This window comes from Notechis scutatus, chromosome Z, assembly GCF_049901735.1.
Source record: "Notechis scutatus isolate UNSWTSFEM ecotype Mainland chromosome Z, rNotScu1.2, whole genome shotgun sequence".
NCBI lineage: Eukaryota > Metazoa > Chordata > Lepidosauria > Squamata > Elapidae > Notechis > Notechis scutatus.
In genome coordinates, this window is record NC_142025.1 from 119,383,599 (window position 1) to 119,403,522 (window position 19,924).

The following is a 19,924-nucleotide window of genomic DNA, read 5'->3' on the forward strand; positions in this document are numbered from 1 at the left end:
TTGGAAATGTAATCAGACACTGCGCACATGTGTGTAGCAAAGAATTATTGGATAAAAATACATACACCGTTAGAAAAAAAATGTTAAAGCTGTGGGTGGGGCCAGCCGGTTGGTTCAACTACTAGTCCCACGAACCAGGTGTAAATCTGGAATAATGTCAGGTTTCCAGACGATGAAATCCATTTAAAAATAAAAGAGCCAAGTTTCATCTTTCAAAACGATTTCTTTTATTTAGGAAAGCATCAAAATTGGCAAAGTCCGTTGTAATTCTGCATCGGACACAATCCGGGATGATGCCGCGTAATGTTGGAAATTAGAAACAGCCCCCCAAAAGCCACATTCCCCAATCGAAGTAAATCAACGTTGCCCGGGGTCATCAATCTCCATCTTCTCCAGGTCTCAGCAGGGTCAGCTTTCGTTCCCACGGGAAGAAGAACCACCTAGCCTAAACAACTTTCTCTATCTCCACTCCTCCCACCTTAGGAATGCGGCAAGCCCGAAACCCTCCCCCGTATAACCGGCAAAGAGAAATAAAGAAAAGGAGTATATAATAAGGCTAAATAAAATGGCTACACATATGTCAATTTCAGGCTTTGACATTTAACACCCGGTTCATCCAAACCGGTCTGAACCGGTAGAATCCCACTCCTGGGTGTTTGCACAGTATTGGAAAAATGAGGAAATACAGAGAGAAGATTCTGTAATTTTTTTAAAAAAAATATTAGATTGCACAGAAATAGATAGACTGACGTTAAAGATAAAAGAAAAGGAAGATACCGGGTATTTTCAAATATAGGATTTGGATAATAGAGGCAGAAATTAGGAGCTGGGAAATCTTTTATTATGTAAGCATTCAACCCACACAGTACAGTTTTTACTAAGCACTTATGTATGTTAAATGAAAATGCACAGATAAACTATTTTTTAAAAAGAGGTTTGAAAACAGGATGGGTTACAGAGAAACCAGGAGGACAAAAATAAGACAGCTGCCCTTGCATTGTGCCAACTGCTATACAGGTACTCCTCGACTTATGACCATTCATTTAGTGACTGTTCAAAGTTACAACAGTGAGCAAAAGTGATCATTTTTCACACTTATGACCGTGGCAGCCTTCCCGTGGTTGCAGGATCAAAACTTAGACCCTTGGCAACTGACTTGTATTTATGACGGTTGCACTATCCCAGCATCTTGTGGCAACCTTCCGACAGGCAAAGTCAGTGGGGGAAGCCAGATTCACTTAACAACCGTGTGACTGACTTAACGACTGCAGTGATTCACTTAACAACCATGGCAAGAAAGGTGGTAAAATGAGGCAAAACCACTTAAACTGTCTTGCTTAGCAATGGGAATTTGGGCCTCGATTGTGGTCGTAAGTCCAGGACCACCTGTATTTTCCACTAGCTCTTACAATTTAATCAACTTTCGCTTGCATCTTTCTAACACCCAAAGGTGCTTTATTTATTTTTTTCAAGAGGCAACTGGACTTTTTTCTTTGAAGGGATTTTGCTTCTATTCCGAGAAGCTTCTTCAGTTCTTTAGAGCAAAGGAGATCAGTTCTTCAGAACTGAAGAAGCTTCTTGGATGAGAAGCAAAACCTCTTCAAAGAAAAAAAACAACCAGAAAGTCCAATTGCTTTTTGAAAAAAACGCACCTGGATGATGGAGAACCTCCATAGACATTTTTGTAACACATTGTTGTATCCATTAACACAATATAGAAAGTTGAAGCTCCCTTCTTACTGTATGGCTTAAATTCTTCCAGAGAAAGGAACAATTTAAGTCCCCTGTTTAAATGCTGACACTGTTCTCCATCTCAGCGGGATCGAGATATTTGTAAGCTATGAGAAGAGATGCGTCCTGTTTGGTGAGGGGCTCCTTCTTGACGAGCGATTTATTCCTCTTCTTAATTTCATTGGAAATCTTGTGTAGGTGGGCTTGGAAGGTTGTGATGAGTTTGAGGGGCGCCTTCTCGGTGAAATGATGGTCGGGATACTGACCCAAGGGAATCTGGGAGAAGGGAAGGGGAAGGAGGAGAATGGGAGGGGAAAGGAAAGGAAAAGGAGAAGGGATGGGGAGGAGAAGGAAGATGAAAAAGAAAAGAAGGACAGAGAGGGAGAAGATGGAGAAGGAAACGGAGATGGGATGGAGGAGGAGGAGAAAAGGAGGAGGAAGGAAGAGGAGGAGAAGGGAAGGGAAAATGAGAAGGAGAAGGTATGAGGAAGAGAAGGAAGATGAAAAAGAAAAGAAGGACGGAGAGGGAGAAGATGGAGAAGAAAACGGAGATGGGATGGAGGAGGAGGTGAAAAGGAGGAGGAAGGAAGAGGAGGAGAAGGGAAGGGAAAATGAAAAGAAGAAGGGATGAGGAAGAGAAGGAAGATGAAAAAGAAAAGAAGGGATGGAGAGGGACAAGATGGAGAAGGAAATGGAGATGGGGTGGAGGAGGAGGAGAAAAGGGAGAAGGAGGAGATGGAGGAGGAGGAGGAGGAGGAGGAGGAGGAGGAGGGAGGAGGAGGAGGAGGAGGAGGAGGAGGAGGAGGAGGAGGAGGAGGAGGAGGAGAGAAAGAAAAGAAGAAGGTATGGAGAGAAGAAATAGGAGATGGGTGGAGACGGAGGAAGAGGAGAAGAAAGAGAAGGAGAAGGAGATGGGATGGAGAAGGAGGAAGAGAAAGAAAAGAAGAAGGGATGGAGGAGGAAAAAGTGGTGGAGAAGGAGGAAGAGGAGAAAAAGAAGGAGGAGAAGGAGGAGATGGAGAAGGAAAAGGAGAAGGGATGGAGAAGGAGAAGGAGAAAGAGAAAGAAAGGAAGAGATGGGGAAAAATGGAGAAGGAGAAGAAGTTGGATGGAGGAAGAGGAGAAAAAGAAAAAGGGGAAGAAGGAGATGGGATGGAGAAGGAGCAGGAGGAGCAGGAAAGGAGAAGGAGAAGATAGGTGAGAGGGGAAGAAGGAAAAGGAGAAGATAGACAAGGAGGAGGAAAAGTGGACAGAGAAGGTTGGAGGTATAGATAGATGAGGAGAAGAAGGAGAAGAAGGAGCCAGGGAAGGAAATGGAACAGACAAGGAGGAGAAGGAGGAGGAGAGGAGGAGGAGGAGGAGGAGGAGGAGGAGGAGGAGGAGGAGGAGGAGGAGGAGGAGGAGGAGAGGAAGAAATCAATCACCTAATGAAGTTCTTTCCTTGAGCCACCCAAAAGGCCATTCAGGCCATGGAGACCACCTCCAAAATAAAGTATCTCAGACAGGTGGTTTACCACCTTCCTTCACTTCCATGGTCCATCTACTCTTATTATTGTGTCATTTTTTTTCCAGACGTTCCTATAACTTGGATCCATATATTCCATATTCTAGAATGAAACTTCAAGACAGCTGTTATTATTTCCCCTCCCAACATCCCCTCCCCCATGTCTTCCTAACCCAACTCCACATTAGACTCATGGCCATTATCAACGTGTCATCTACTTTTGAAGAGCCCATTACCTTTCCTCCCCTATATCACTTCGCTTATAACCAGGGGTGGGACTGCTACCGGCTCTCCCCAGTTTGGGTGAAGCAGATCCAAACCAGTAGCTAATTTTATGGCCGGTTCAGAGAACCGGCAAATTCCCACTCCTGGCTGGCCCTGCCCACCCTACCCTGTCCCTTCCAGGAATTCCCACGTGGCCCATTTTGGATGCCAGATAAGTGCAGGGCCCACGCGGAGGTTCAAGGAGGGTGAAAAATGGGCCACCTGGAAATTCCAGAAGGCTGGAAATGGGCTGATTTCCGGGCTCCAGAATCCCAGGGAGGCCGTTTTCACCCTGCCAGAGGTTCAAGGAAAGCGTGCAGAGCGTGGGGAGAGTGAAAATGCCCCCTCCCTGCCATGGTGCAGGAGGCTGACTAGGCCACGCCCACCATGGCAACCAGCCCACCCAGCAACCAGGCAGAGAACCGGTTGCTTAAATTTCTGAAGACCACCCCTGCTTATAACATCACCAAACCTGGCCACTTTAAGACTTAATGGACTTCCACTCCCAGAATTCCACAAGTCTTAAAGTGACCAGGTTTGAAAACCCCCAGGTTATAGACCTTACTTCCTGCTCTTCGTTACCAACGCTTCTTCCAAGAAAACGTGGTGAGCAACCTTGAAGACCAGTCAACCTTGCAAAGCAGAAGGTCTACAAGGTCGGGGGCGAAACTCCAGGTTCCTCAGAATTCATTTTGTGTTGTGTTCCTAATAGTAGCTGTTAGGAATATAAGTCACCTGGAGTTCCGGTTTGTCACGCTCGGAGGCAGCAGGAATTCGCGTTTGTGCGCGATCCCTGCTGCGCCGCTGCTGGAGTGCCTTCGATCCAATTGGATTGGGAGGCTATGGTTATCCTGTAGGGATAACTGAAGAGAGGGAGATCCGGGCAGGGGTGGGGATATCGCACCCCTTCCCCAGCTGGCTTAACTCCCTTTTCCAAAGGTGGTGGAGCGGTGGTCAGCAAGGGCCGTCACAAAGAACCTCTCAGCCAGACAAGTTTTGTGCAGGGAGGAAGTGAAGAAAAGAAGGCTTTTGGCTGAACCGGGACGACAATTAACATCTGAATACCCTGGAACTTTGGCTCCTTAGGAATATAAGTCACCTAACAGGTATTTGGGTTAGAAATATATAAACCAAAATAAACATTTTAGTACTATGTCTTTAGAGATTGTAAAACTGCAATTGGGTGTGGTTTTTCAAATGGCCATAAGATGGAGCCGGAAACCTGGATTGTTTTAGTCTTAGTCTCAGAAGAGAGTGTGTCTGAGTGAGTATCTCTGTGTTTCCTTCTGTTGGAAAGTATTGCCCTTGCTCCATTTCTTCTAATTGACTGATATTACTGGATTTAATGTAAGTCTGATACTGAACTGTTTTTTGACACTGGACTTGACTATTGGATTATCCCTGGATTGAAAACTGACTGATTTACCTGTGAATGACTTTTGGACTGCTTATTTTGGACTTTGCTTAAACCTTTCTGGAAGTAAAAACCTACATTTACTGTACAGTGTATCTGTGTGCTGTGTGTGTATTATTCAGACACTTCTCTCAAATACGTCTCCCTGTATGCGCTCGTTTCTCCTAACGGGGAATTACCTCAACAGTAGCCTCAAAACGTAGCTGCTCAGCCCTTAGACACGTAGATAGAAGGGGACCCAACCCTCCCATCAGATTCCCATTTATCCTCTTCATGATGGATTCTGCTGGCCATCAGGGCGATCTCGCCTGATTGGACGGGCACCAAATGTTGAGTGAGATAGACGGTTGGGTCCACCAGTTTCCTAGCTGTCCTGAGTGTTTAGTCTTTATCTTGTCATTGTCATTCAGGTAGACTTCCAAGATCTTCTTAGAAGACCTTCTTAGTCGTCTTCTTAGAGGACCGTGGCCCAGCCTACCTGGAGCCATTGCCCTAAGAGTCCTTTAGCAAGGTGTTCCACCACTCTGGATGTCAACCCCATGAAGCACCAGGGAAGGTGGGCCTTGCTGCTTTCAGGCCAATGTCATCTTGAGATCAGTAGGGCGGTTGCACTCACCATGTCTCCTGTTGGAGCACTGAGAAGCCACAGGACGCTGATGATGTTAGCCGTTGTGTTGATTTCTGGAATGGTCTCCTTATAGCTCTTCAGACTCGCCTGCCCCTTGGTTTTGGGAGGGGGCTTCCTCATGGCGGAAGGGAAATTCGGCATCCAGGCACCAAAATCAAACTGCAATTCAACATTCCAAGAATTAACCCCCTGTCGGACCTGCCACAACTTCACGGATGTGAATCAAGGATGTCAAACTCAAGGCCTGCAGGCGGGATTCGGCCCTCCAGGGGGTTTAGATCCGGCCCACGGGCCCACTCTGGAAACAGTGAAGGACTGGCCCGTGGTGCCTCTGCCAGCGAAGGCGGAGCTCGGGAGGGCCATGCGTGGCAATTTTGGCCACGATGATCTCCTGTGGTCCTCTGTCAGCATCTCCCCCTTCCACCAGCTCCGTTTTATCCGGCAGAGGGCTAGCAAAACATATTAAAATCAAAGCAAAAGGAGAAATGTTTCCCCTTTTGCATTTGAGCATGGAAGAAGGGGCAGGAAAGGAGAAAGGGAAAGAGGAAAGACAAAGAAACAGATGGGAAGATGGGAAGAGAGCGAGGAAGGAAAGAGAAGGAAAGAGGAGAAGGGAGAAGAAAGGAGAAAGAAGAAGGAAAGAAGGAAGGGAGGGAGGAGATTATAATGAGATGGAAGGAGGGTCTGAGGGAAATCCTGCCTTAGCAAAACATCACTCATGCCAGCTCAACGTCATTCATGTTGGGGGCACCTCTGGTGGTCGAGGTGCCCCCAACACGAGTGATGTTGAGCTGACCACACCCACCCCAGCCACGCCCACTCCAGCTGCCCCGAGATCAAACACAACCCTAATGTGGCCCTCAATGAACCCGAGTTTGACACCCCTGCTCTAAATAAAAACGATGCTTGACTCCAATGGTTGAGAAAGGTATAGTTTGATTAGAGGCCAAGTGTATTGCACTAAGTAGTGAAAAGCCAGAACTGAATATTACGTGCCCAAATCCCTAAGTTTTACTCGCCCCCGCTTAACTGTCTCTCACTGCCCATACCCCAGTGTCACCAATCAGGTTCAGTGTCAAGGCCTGCCTCCATTCAAAACTCAAGAAAGAAAAACCCTCAACTCCGTTGATTTAGGGAAGATTGGTATGCGACCTCCTTTTTCTTCCCACTGTGTGACCTTGAGGCAGCATCTCAAGGAGATACAGTTGCTTACTTTAGCTTCCCCAAGCATTCCCCACTTTCTCTCTCCTCCCAAAGTTCACGGCAGTCTGTCACTGCAGAGCAGCCAAGTACAAGCAAGCATAAGGTGGGAGCTAACAACCCCACCAAAGGGGCCCTACTAGGTTACACCCCACATCCTAGTCCTCACACTAATGCCTTCCTACTACATGATTCTGGTTTCCCATCACCTTCTTGTGTTGTTTTTTTCCCAGGCAGGAAACTCAATTAGGTGCACCAATTCTACGTTACCTTAACCAAATCTTGTATCTGTAACTTAACCGCAGGGATCCACTTATCAACAATGGCAAGAAAAGTCGTAAAATGGGGCAAAGCTCACTGTCTCACTTAGCAATGGAAATGCTGGTGGCTCAATTGTAGTGGTCCTCGACGTACAGCCACCCTTGGGCCCAACATTTCCACCGCTAAGCGAGCGCAGTGAGCTTTGATCCTTTTTTGCAACCTTTTTTTTTTTGCCGACGTTCATAAGGGAATCGCTGCGGTTGTTAAATGAGTCACCTGGTTGTTAAGTGAAGCTGATTTCCCCATCGACTTTGCTCATCAAACGATCACAAAAGGGGATCACGTAACCCAGGGACACCGCAACCGTCATAAATAGGAGTCAGCTGTCAAGCATCTGAATATGGATCGTGGGACAGCGGGGAATGTTGTGGTCATAAGTGTGAAAAATAGTCACGCATCAGATTTTTTTAGTGCTGTTGCAACTTTGAACGGTCACTAAATGAATTGCTATAAGTCAAAGATTACCTGTACAAATTTCCTATCTTCCCTCTATCCATTAAGCCAATTTGAGCTTCTGTCCCTAACCAAATATCAGAATTGGAAGGGACCTTGGACCGTAAGTTTCAAGATCAGCCAACGATGGTTCAGTGTTGCCCCCCTAGTGGGGGCTATTGAGTATGGCCATATACATGGATGAGTCCTAACGTGTTTCCCCGAAAATAAGACCCTGTACTTTTTTTTTGCCACCAAAAAAGGCACCAGGTCTTATTTTGGGGGGGATTTCATCCACTGACTAATCTCATTTGTGCATGTCACTCCTGGCCTCCTTTTCGCCGTCAGAGGCCTTCAAGGAGCTTCTTCTTCTGCGCCCAGCAAGGCTTTCCTGAAGGCCTTTGCAACAGATAACAGAGCTCCCCTTCTTCAGCAAGGAGCTAGACTAGAAGACCTCCAAGGTCTCTTCTAGGTGCACCCTGATTGATTGTGTTCAGCTACTCGCCGATATATGCGCTCCTACCTGTCCAGTGTTCACAGCAGCGTGCTGGGCTGAGCAGGTATAAATCACCATGGTGATGAATTTTTTCACTTCTTCCACAGTACTGAATGAAGAAGGGATGCCTGGGAAGGAAAAGAAAAATATGCATCGGTTATTAATAACAATCATTTCTAAGCAGTGGTGGGGTTCAGCCGGTTCGCAGCAAGTGCAAGAGAACCAGTTGTTAACTTGTTGAGCAGTTGGGTGGGCAGGTTGTTGGGGAAAAAAATAATAAGGGCAGAGAAAACTGATTGTTGGATGATTGGAATCCCACCACCGTCCATAAAGTATATAAGGACAGTTAAAAACAGAGGTGTTTACAAACGTGCAACTATTCAGAACTCATATTGCCATCAGAAGTTCACGAGTAAAACCTGGTCCTTACCAGAAGACGTGAGGGCCAGGAAACCTTTCTGAAAAATCTCGTAGATCCAGCCCTGCAGCTCATGATCTTTCCGGACGGAGTCGTCTGCCTTATAATATAAATCAACCACGCTGGAGACAAAGCTGAAAAGGGGAATCAAAGAGGAAAGGTGAATTCTGCAGGGATCTCTCCTGCTTGGTCAGAGGGTTGGACTGGATGACCTACAAGGTCCCTTCCAACTCTATTAATCTGAATCTATCTCTCCTCCCTTCTTGGCTTACAGGAAAGGAATTAGGAAATGTCATCAGTGCAATAAGGCAGTGTGGTTTGTGAAGGGAAGGAATGAGAAGGGGAAGAGGAGGGGGAAAGAGGTGACGGTGGGTCTTCGGTGCTCTCTGAACTGGGTTGTTTTCTTGCAAGACATTTCATGACCCAACTAGGGAACATCATGAGTGCTAGAAGGGAGGGGGATTTGTGGAGTAGAGAAATGGAGGAAAAGGAGGAGGAGGAGGAGAAGGAGAAAGAGAAAGAGAAGGAAAAGAAGGGGAAGGTATACTGTGTGGTCCTTAGTGCTCTCTGAGCCGGCTTGTTTTCTAGAAGACATTTTATGACCCAAGTAGGGAACGTCATCAGTGCTAGAAGGGCATGTGGCTTGTGGAGAGGAAGAATGAGAAGGGGAGGAAGAGAAGGAGGAGAAGGAATTGGTGGAGGAAAAGTTGTTTCACCTCCTCACCAGCAATCAACACTCAGATAATTAGAGATTGATGCCAAGATTAATTCTAGACCGATCAAGCAGTAGACAATACCCTAAACAAGGAATTATAGACAATATCCCAAACAAGGAATTATAGACAATATCCCAAACAAGGAATTATAGACAATATCCCAAACAAGGAACTACCAACTCAAACTAATTAACACTAAACAACATCTTAACCAAGGAAATGCCCACTAAATTGACAGGGCAAGCCATTGTATATAAACAAGAGGAAACCTCATTCCCTTCTAGAACTGATGATGTTACCTAGTTGGGTTATGAAACATCTGCAAGAAAACAACCAGCTCAGAGAGCAAAAGACTCCATAATCCTCCTCCTGCTATCCTCCCCCTCTTCTTCTTCCTCATCCTCTTCTCTTTCTCCTCTATTCTGCAAACCCGATCTCAACAGTAACCTTCAGACAACGAGATAAAGCTTCAATTCTCAGAGCTGCAAGACTCCTGAGTAATAGACTTAGAAGACCAGGGAATCATCCTGGACTGACCTCTCTATAGCTGCCCAGATCTTCAGACCATCATCTCTGTAGTGGTAGTTAGGCAAGGAAGACATTCCACGAGCCTTGATGTCTTCTGGGAGACAAAGGGAGGAATATGTGATGGACGCCATTCCCTTCCGCAACAGCTGGACCAAACCCTCAAACCCAGTGCCAGTTGCCTAGAAGGAGAAGAAGAAGAAGGAGCCCCAGTTGTCAGATGGACATCCCATGGACATCCTCAAGACATCAAACCCAGTGCCAGTTGCCTAGAAGGAGAACAAGAAGAAGGAGCCCCAATTGTCAGATGGACATCCCATGGACATCCTCAAGAGATCAAACCCAGTGCCAGTTGCCTAGAAGGAGAACAGGAAGAGGGAACCCTAGTTGTCAGATGGACATCCCATGGACATCCTCAAGACATCAAACCCAGTGCCAGTTGCCTAGAAGGAGAACAAGAAGAAGGAGCCCCAATTGTCAGATGGACATCCCATGGACATCCTCAAGAGATCAAACCCAGTGCCAGTTGCCTAGAAGGAGAACAGGAAGAGGGGACCCCATTTGTCAGATGGACATCCCATGGACATCCTCAAGACATCAAACCCAGTGCCAGTTGCCTAGAAGGAGAACAAGAAGAAGGAGCCCCAATTGTCAGATGGACATCCCATGGACATCCTCAAGAGATCAAACCCAGTGCCAGTTGCCTAGAAGGAGAACAGGAAGAGGGAACCCCATTTGTCAGATGGACATCCCATGGACATCCTCAAGACATCAAACCCAGTGCCAGTTGCCTAGAAGGAGAACAAGAAGAAGGAGCCCCAATTGTCAGATGGACATCCCATGGACATCCTCAAGAGATCAAACCCAGTGCCAGTTGCCTAGAAGGAGAACAGGAAGAGGGAACCCCAGTTGTCAGATGGACATCCCATGGACATCCTCAAGACATCAAACCCAGTGCCAGTTGCTAGAAGGAGAACTGGAAGAAAAAGCCCCAGTTGTCAGATGGACATCCCATGGACATCCTCAAGACATCAAACCCAGTGCCAGTTGCCTAGAAGGAGAACAGGAAGAAGGAGCCCCAATTGTCAGATGGACATCCCATGGACATCCTCAAGACATCAAACCCAGTGCCAGTTGCCTAGAAGGAGAACAGGAAGAGGGGACCCCAGTTGTCAGATGGACATCCCATGGACATCCTCAAGACATCAAACCAAGTGCCAGTTGCCTAGAAGGAGAACTGGAAGAAAAAGCCCCAGTTGTCAGATGGACATCCCATGGACATCCTCAAGACATCAAACCCAGTGCCAGTTGCCTAGAAGGAGAACAGGAAGAAGGAGCCCCAGTTGTCAGATGGACATCCCATGGACATCCTCAAGATATTCAAACCCAGTGCCAGTTGCCTAGAAGGAGAACAGGAAGAGGGAACCCCAGTTGTCAGATGGACATCCCATGGACATCATCAAGACATCAAACCCAGTGCCAGTTGCCTAGAAGGAGAACAGGAAGAAGGAGCCCCAGTTGTCAGATGGAAATCCCATGGACATCCTCAAGACATCAAACCCAGTGCCAGTTGCCTAGAAGGAGAACAAGAAGAGGGAACCCCAGTTGTCAGATGGAAATCCCATGGACATCCTCAAGAGATCAAACCCAGTGCCAGTTGCCTAGAAGGAGAACAGGAAGAAGGAACCCCAGTTGTCAGATGGACATCCCATGAACATCCTCAAGAGATCAAACCCAGTGCCAGTTGCCTAGAAGGAGAACAGGAAGAAGGAGCCCCAGTTGTCAGATGGACATCCCATGAACATCCTCAAGACATCAAACCCAGTGCCAGTTGCCTAGAAGGAGAACAGGAAGAGGAAACCCCAGTTGTCAGATGGACATCCCATGGACATCCTCAAGACATCAAACCCAGTGCCAGTTGCCTAGAAGGAGAACAGGAAGAAGGAGCCCCAGTTGTCAGATGGACATCCCATGAACATCCTCAAGACATCAAACCCAGTGCCAGTTGCCTAGAAGGAGAACAGGAAGAAGGGAGCCCCAGTTGTCAGATGGACATCCCATGAACATCCTCAAGACATCAAACCCAGTGCCAGTTGCCTAGAAGGAGAACAGGAAGAAGGAGCCCCAGTTGTCAGATGGACATCCCATGGACATCCTCAAGACATCAAACCCAGTGCCAGTTGCCTAGAAGGAGAACAGGAAGAGGAAACCCCAGTTGTCAGATGGAAATCCCATGAACATCATCAAGACATCAAACCCAGTGCCAGTTGCCTAGAAGGAGAACAGGAAGAGGGAACCCCAGTTGTCAGATGGAAATCCCATGAACATCATCAAGACATCAAACCCAGTGCCAGTTGCCTAGAAGGAGAACAGGAAGAGGAAACCCCAGTTGTCAGATGGAAATCCCATGAACATCATCAAGACATCAAACCCAGTGCCAGTTGCCTAGAAGGAGAACAAGAAGAAGGAACCCCAGTTGTCAGATGGAAATCCCATGGACATCCTCAAGACATCAAACCCAGTGCCAGTTGCCTAGAAGGGGAACAGGAAGAAGGAGCCCCAGTTGTCAGATGGACATCCCATGCACATCCTCAAGACATCAAACCCAGTGCCAGTTGCCTAGAAGGAGAACAGGAAGAGGGAACCACAGTTGTCAGATGGACATCCCATGGACATCCTCAAGACATCAAACCCAGTGCCAGTTGCCTAGAAGGAGAACAGGAAGAGGGAGCCCCAGTTGTCAGATGGACATCCCATGGACATCCTCAAGACATCAAACCCAGTGCCAGTTGCCTAGAAGGAGAACAGGAAGAAGGAGCCCCAGTTGTCAGATGGACATCCCATGGACATCCTCAAGACATCAAACCCAGTGCCAGTTGCCTAGAAGGGGAACAGGAAGAAGGAGCCCCAGTTGTCAGATGGACATCCCATGGACATCCTCAAGACATCAAACCCAGTGGCAGTTGCCTAGAAGGAGAACAGGAAGAGGGAACCCCAGTTGTCAGATGGACATCCCATGGACATCCTCAAGACATCAAACCCAGTGCCAGTTGCCTAGAAGGAGAACAGGAAGAGGGAGCCCCAGTTGTCAGATGGACATCCCATGGACATCCTCAAGACATCAAACCCAGTGCCAGTTGCCTAGAAGGGGGAACAGGAAGAAGGAGCCCCAGTTGTCAGATGGACATCCCATGGACATCCTCAAGACATCAAACCCAGTGCCAGTTGCCTAGAAGGAGAACAGGAAGAAGGAGCCCCAGTTGTCAGATGGACATCCCATGGACATCCTCAAGACATCAAACCCAGTGCCAGTTGCCTAGAAGGAGAACAGGAAGAGGGAGCCCCAGTTGTCAGATGGACATCCCATGGACATCATCAAGACATCAAACCCAGTGCCAGTTGCCTAGAAGGAGAACAGGAAGAGGGAACCCTAGTTGTCAGATGGACATCCCATGGACATCCTCAAGACATCAAACCCAGTGCCAGTTGCCTAGAAGGAGAACAGGAAGAAGGAACCCCAGTTGTCAGATGGACATCCCATGGACATCCTCAAGACATCAAACCCAGTGCCAGTTGCCTAGAAGGAGAACAGGAAGAAGGAACCCCAGTTGTCAGATGGACATCCCATGGACATCCTCAAGACATCAAACCCAGTGCCAGTTGCCTAGAAGGGGAACAGGAAGAAGGAGCCCCAGTTGTCAGATGGACATCCCATGGACATCCTCAAGACATCAAACCCAGTGCCAGTTGCCTAGAAGGAGAACAGGAAGAAGGAACCCCAGTTGTCAGATGGACATCCCATGGACATCCTCAAGACATCAAACCCAGTGCCAGTTGCCTAGAAGGAGAACAGGAAGAAGGAGCCCCAGTTGTCAGATGGACATCCCATGGACATCCTCAAGACATCAAACCCAGTGCCAGTTGCCTAGAAGGACAACAGGAAGAAGGAGGCCCAGTTGTCAGATGGACATCCCATAGACATCCTCAAGACATCAAACCCAGTGCCAGTTGCTCTAGAAGGGGAACAAGAAGAAGGAGCCCCAGTTGTCAGATGGACATCCCATGGACATCCTCAAGACATCAAACCCAGTGCCAGTTGCCTAGAAGGAGAACAAGAAGAAGGAGCCCCAGTTGTCAGATGGAAATCCCATGGACATCCTCAAGACATCAAACCCAGTGCCAGTTGCCTAGAAGGAGAGCAAGAAGAAGGAGCCCCAGTTGTCAGATGGACATCCCATGGACATCCTCAAGACATCAAACCCAGTGCCAGTTGCCTAGAAGGAGAACAGGAAGAAGGAGCCCCAGTTGTCAGATGGACATCCCATGAACATCATCAAGACATCAAACCCAGTGCCAGTTGCCTAGAAGGAGAGCAAGAAGAAGGAGCCCCAGTTGTCAGATGGACATCCCATGGACATCCTCAAGACATCAAAGCCAGTGCCAGTTGCCTTGAAGGAGAACAGGAAGAGGGAACCCCAGTTGTCAGATGGAAATCCCATGAACATCATCAAGACATCAAACCCAGTGCCAGTTGCCTAGAAGGAGAACAAGAAGAAGGAACCCCAGTTGTCAGATGGAAATCCCATGGACATCCTCAAGACATCAAACCCAGTGCCAGTTGCCTAGAAGGGGAACAGGAAGAAGGAGCCCCAGTTGTCAGATGGACATCCCATGGACATCCTCAAGACATCAAACCCAGTGCCAGTTGCCTAGAAGGAGAACAGGAAGAGGGAACCACAGTTGTCAGATGGACATCCCATGGACATCCTCAAGACATCAAACCCAGTGCCAGTTGCCTAGAAGGAGAACAGGAAGAGGGAACCCCAGTTGTCAGATGGACATCCCATGGACATCCTCAAGACATCAAACCCAGTGCCAGTTGCCTAGAAGGAGAACAGGAAGAAGGAGCCCCAGTTGTCAGATGGACATCCCATGGACATCCTCAAGACATCAAACCCAGTGCCAGTTGCCTAGAAGGGGAACAGGAAGAAGGAGCCCCAGTTGTCAGATGGACATCCCATGGACATCCTCAAGACATCAAACCCAGTGCCAGTTGCCTTGAAGGAGAACAGGAAGAGGGAACCCCAGTTGTCAGATGGACATCCCATGGACATCCTCAAGACATCAAACCCAGTGCCAGTTGCCTAGAAGGAGAACAAGAAGAAGGAGCCCCAGTTGTCAGATGGACATCCCATGGACATCCTCAAGACATCAAACCCAGTGCCAGTTGCCTAGAAGGAGAACAGGAAGAGGGAACCCCATTTGTCAGATGGACATCCCATGGACATCATCAAGACATCAAACCCAGTGCCAGTTGCCTAGAAGGAGAACAGGAAGAAGGAGCCCCAGTTGTCAGATGGACATCCCATGGACATCCTCAAGAAATCAAACCCAGTGCCAGTTGCCTAGAAGGAGAACAGGAAGAGGGAACCCCAGTTGTCAGATGGACATCCCATGGACATCCTCAAGACATCAAACCCAGTGCCAGTTGCCTAGAAGGAGAACAGGAAGAAGGAGCCCCAGTTGTCAAATGGACATCCCATGGACATCCTCAAGACATCAAACCCAGTGCCAGTTGCCTAGAAGGAGAACAGGAAGAAGGAACCCCAGTTGTCAGATGGACATCCCATGGACATCATCAAGACATCAAACCCAGCGCCAGTTGCCTAGAAGGAGAACAGGAAGAGGGAACCCCAGTTGTCAGATGGACATCCCATGGACATCATCAAGACATCAAACCCAGTGCCAGTTGCCTAGAAAGAACAGGAAGAAGGAGCCCCAGTTGTCAGATGGACATCCCATGGACATCCTCAAGACATCAAACCCAGTGCCAGTTGCCTAGAAGGAGAACAGGAAGAAGGAGCCCCAGTTGTCAGATGGACATCCCATGGACATCCTCAAGACATCAAACCCAGTGCCAGTTGCCTAGAAGGAGAACAGGAAGAAGGAGCCCCCAGTTGTCAGATGGACATCCCATGGACATCCTCAAGACATCAAACCCAGTGCCAGTTGCCTAGAAGGAGAACAGGAAGAAGGAGCCCCAGTTGTCAGATGGACATCCCATGGACATCCTCAAGACATCAAACCCAGTGCCAGTTGCCTAGAAGGAGAACAGGAAGAGGGAACCCCAGTTGTCAGATGGACATCCCATGGACATCCTCAAGACATCAAACCCAGTGCCAGTTGCCTAGAAGGAGAACAGGAAGAAAGGGAACCCCAGTTGTCAGATGGACATCCCATGGACATCCTCAAGACATCAAACCCACAGGAAAGAACAGGAAGAGGGCCCCAGTTGTCAGATGGACATCCCATGGACATCCTCAAGACATCAAACCCAGTGCCAGTTGCCTAGAAGGAGAACAGGAAGAGGGGAACCCCAGTTGTCAGATGGACATCCCATGGACATCCTCAAGACATCAAACCCAGTGCCAGTTGCCTAGAAGGAGAACAGGAAGAGGGAACCCCAGTTGTCAGATGGACATCCCATGGACATCCTCAAGACATCAAACCCAGTGCCAGTTGCCTAGAAGGAGAACAGAAGAGGAGAGGGAACCCCAGTTGTCAGATGGACATCCCATGGACATCCTCCAAGACATCAAACCCAGTGCCAGTTGCCTAGAAGGAGAACAGGAAGAGGAGCCCCAGTTGTCAGATGGACATCCCATGGACATCCTCAAGACATCAAACCCAGTGCCAGTTGCCTAGAAGGAGAACAGGAAGAGGGAGCCCCAGTTGTCAGATGGACATCCCATGGACATCCTCAAGACATCAAACCCAGTGCCAGTTGCCTAGAAGGAGAACAGGAAGAGGAGCCCCAGTTGTCAGATGGACATCCCATGGACATCCTCAAGACATCAAACCCAGTGCCAGTTGCCTAGAAGGAGAACAGGAAGAGGGAGCCCCAGTTGTCAGATGGACATCCCATGGACATCCTCAAGACATCAAACCCAGTGCCAGTTGCCTAGAAGGAGAACAGGAAGAAGGAGCCCCAGTTGTCAGATGGACATCCCATGGACATCCTCAAGACATCAAACCCAGTGCCAGTTGCCTAGAAGGAGAACAGGAAGAGAGGAACCCCAGTTGTCAGATGGACATCCCATGGACATCCTCAAGACATCAAACCCAGTGCCAGTTGCCTAGAAGGAGAACAGGAAGAAGGAGCCCCAGTTGTCAGATGGACATCCCATGGACATCCTCAAGACATCAAACCCAGTGCCAGTTGCCTAGAAGGAGAACAGGAAGAAGGAACCCCAGTTGTCAGATGGAAATCCCATGGACATCCTCAAGACATCAAACCCAGTGCCAGTTGCCTAGAAGGAGAACAGGAAGAAGGGAACCCCAGTTGTCAGATGGACATCCCATGGACATCCTCAAGACATCAAACCCAGTGCCAGTTGCCTAGAAGGAGAACAGGAAGAAGGAGCCCCAGTTGTCAGATGGACATCCCATGGACATCCTCAAGACATCAAACCCAGTGCCAGTTGCCTAGAAGGAGAACAGGAAGAAGGAGCCCCAGTTGTCAGATGGAAATCCCATGGACATCCTCAAGACATCAAACCCAGTGCCAGTTGCCTAGAAGGAGAACAGGAAGAAGGAGCCCCAGTTGTCAGATGGACATCCCATGGACATCCTCAAGACATCAAACCCAGTGCCAGTTGCCTAGAAGGAGAACAGGAAGAAGGAACCCCAGTTGTCAGATGGACATCCCATGGACATCCTCAAGACATCAAACCCAGTGCCAGTTGCCTAGAAGGAGAACAGGAAGAAGGACCCCAGTTGTCAGATGGACATCCCATGGACATCCTCAAGACATCAAACCCAGTGCCAGTTGCCTAGAAGGAGAACAGGAAGAAGGAGCCCCAGTTGTCAGATGGACATCCCATGGACATCCTCAAGACATCAAACCCAGTGCCAGTTGCCTAGAAGGAGAACAGGAAGAAGGAGCCCCAGTTGTCAGATGGACATCCCATGGACATCCTCAAGACATCAAACCCAGTGCCAGTTGCCTAGAAGGAGAACAGGAAGAGGGAACCCCAGTTGTCAGATGGACATCCCATGGACATCCTCAAGACATCAAACCCAGTGCCAGTTGCCTAGAAGGAGAACAGGAAGAGGGAACCCCAGTTGTCAGATGGACATCCCATGGACATCCTCAAGACATCAAACCCAGTGCCAGTTGCCTAGAAGGAGAACAGGAAGAAGGAGCCCCAGTTGTCAGATGGACATCCCATGGACATCCTCAAGACATCAAACCCAGTGCCAGTTGCCTAGAAGGAGAACAGGAAGAAGGAGCCCCAGTTGTCAGATGGACATCCCATGGACATCCTCAAGACATCAAACCCAGTGCCAGTTGCCTAGAAGGAGAACAGGAAGAGGGACCCCAGTTGTCAGATGGACATCCCATGGACATCCTCAAGACATCAAACCCAGTGCCAGTTGCCTAGAAGGAGAACCAGGAAGAGGGAACCCCAGTTGTCAGATGGACATCCCATGGACATCCTCAAGACATCAAACCCAGTGCCAGTTGCCTAGAAGGAGAACAGGAAGAGAGGACCCCAGTTGTCAGATGGACATCCCATGGACATCCTCAAGACATCAAACCCAGTGCCAGTTGCCTAGAAGGAGAACAGGAAGAGGGGACCCCAGTTGTCAGATGGACATCCCATGGACATCCTCAAGACATCAAACCCAGTGCCAGTTGCCTAGAAGGAGAACAGGAAGAGGGAACCCCAGTTGTCAGATGGACATCCCATGGACATCCTCAAGACATCAAACCCAGTGCCAGTTGCCTAGAAGGAGAACAGGAAGAGGGAACCCCAGTTGTCAGATGGACATCCCATGGACATCCTCAAGACATCAAACCCAGTGCCAGTTGCCTAGAAGGAGAACAGGAAGAGGGAACCCCAGTTGTCAGATGGACATCCCATGGACATCCTCAAGACATCAAACCCAGTGCCAGTTGCCTAGAAGGAGAACAGGAAGAGGGGAGCCCCAGTTGTCAGATGGACATCCCATGGACATCCTCAAGACATCAAACCCAGTGCCAGTTGCCTAGAAGGAGAACAGGAAGATCCCAGGAGTGCTGCCCCAGTTGTCAGATGGACATCCCATGGACATCCTCAAGACATCAAACCCAGTGCCAGTTGCCTAGAAGGAGAACAGGAAGAGGGAACCCCAGTTGTCAGATGGACATCCCATGGACATCCTCAAGACATCAAACCCAGTGCCAGTTGCCTAGAAGGAGAACAGGAAGAGGGAACCCCAGTTGTCAGATGGACATCCCATGGACATCCTCAAGACATCAAACCCAGTGCCAGTTGCCTAGAAGGAGAACAGGAAGAGGGAACCCCAGTTGTCAGATGGACATCCCATGGACATCCTCAAGACATCAAACCCAGTGCCAGTTGCCTAGAAGGAGAACAGGAAGAGGGACCCCAGTTGTCAGATGGACATCCCATGGACATCCTCAAGACATCAAACCCAGTGCCAGTTGCCTAGAAGGAGAACAGGAAGAGGGAACCCCAGTTGTCAGATGGACATCCCATGGACATCCTCAAGACATCAAACCCAGTGCCAGTTGCCTAGAAGGAGAACAGGAAGAAGGAGCCCCAGTTGTCAGATGGACATCCCATGGACATCCTCAAGACATCAAACCCAGTGCCAGTTGCCTAGAAGGAGAACAGGAAGAAGGAGCCCCAGTTGTCAGATGGACATCCCATGGACATCCTCAAGACATCAAACCCAGTGCCAGTTGCCTAGAAGGAGAACAGGAAGAGGGAACCCCAGTTGTCAGATGGACATCCCATGGACATCCTCAAGACATCAAACCCAGTGCCAGTTGCCTAGAAGGAGAACAGGAAGAGGGAACCCCAGTTGTCAGATGGACATCCCATGGACATCCTCAAGACATCAAACCCAGTGCCAGTTGCCTAGAAGGAGAACAGGAAGAAGGAGCCCCAGTTGTCAGATGGACATCCCATGGACATCCTCAAGACATCAAACCCAGTGCCAGTTGCCTAGAAGGAGAACAGGAAGAGGGAACCCCAGTTGTCAGATGGACATCCCATGGACATCCTCAAGACATCAAACCCAGTGCCAGTTGCCTAGAAGGAGAACAGGAAGAGGGAACCCCAGTTGTCAGATGGACATCCCATGGACATCCTCAAGACATCAAACCCAGTGCCAGTTGCCTAGAAGGAGAACAGGAAGAAGGAGCCCCAGTTGTCAGATGGACATCCCATGGACATCCTCAAGACATCAAACCCAGTGCCAGTTG

At 48.8% G+C, this 19,924-nt stretch overlaps 1 protein-coding gene across 1 annotated transcript in view; it reads right to left on the minus strand.

Annotated features, from left to right (window-relative positions):
* Positions 1–238: 238 nt before the first annotated feature.
* LOC113430298 (hydroperoxide isomerase ALOXE3-like) overlaps positions 239–19,924 on the minus strand; it is a 43,134-nt gene continuing 23,448 nt past the window's right edge. Inside the window, 5 exon segments of the mRNA XM_087946899.1 lie at positions 239–2,007; positions 5,529–5,699; positions 8,017–8,117; positions 8,420–8,541; positions 9,661–9,830. Coding sequence (XP_087803025.1) covers positions 1,789–2,007; positions 5,529–5,699; positions 8,017–8,117; positions 8,420–8,541; positions 9,661–9,830 — 783 coding nt within the window. The 3' untranslated portion in view covers positions 239–1,788.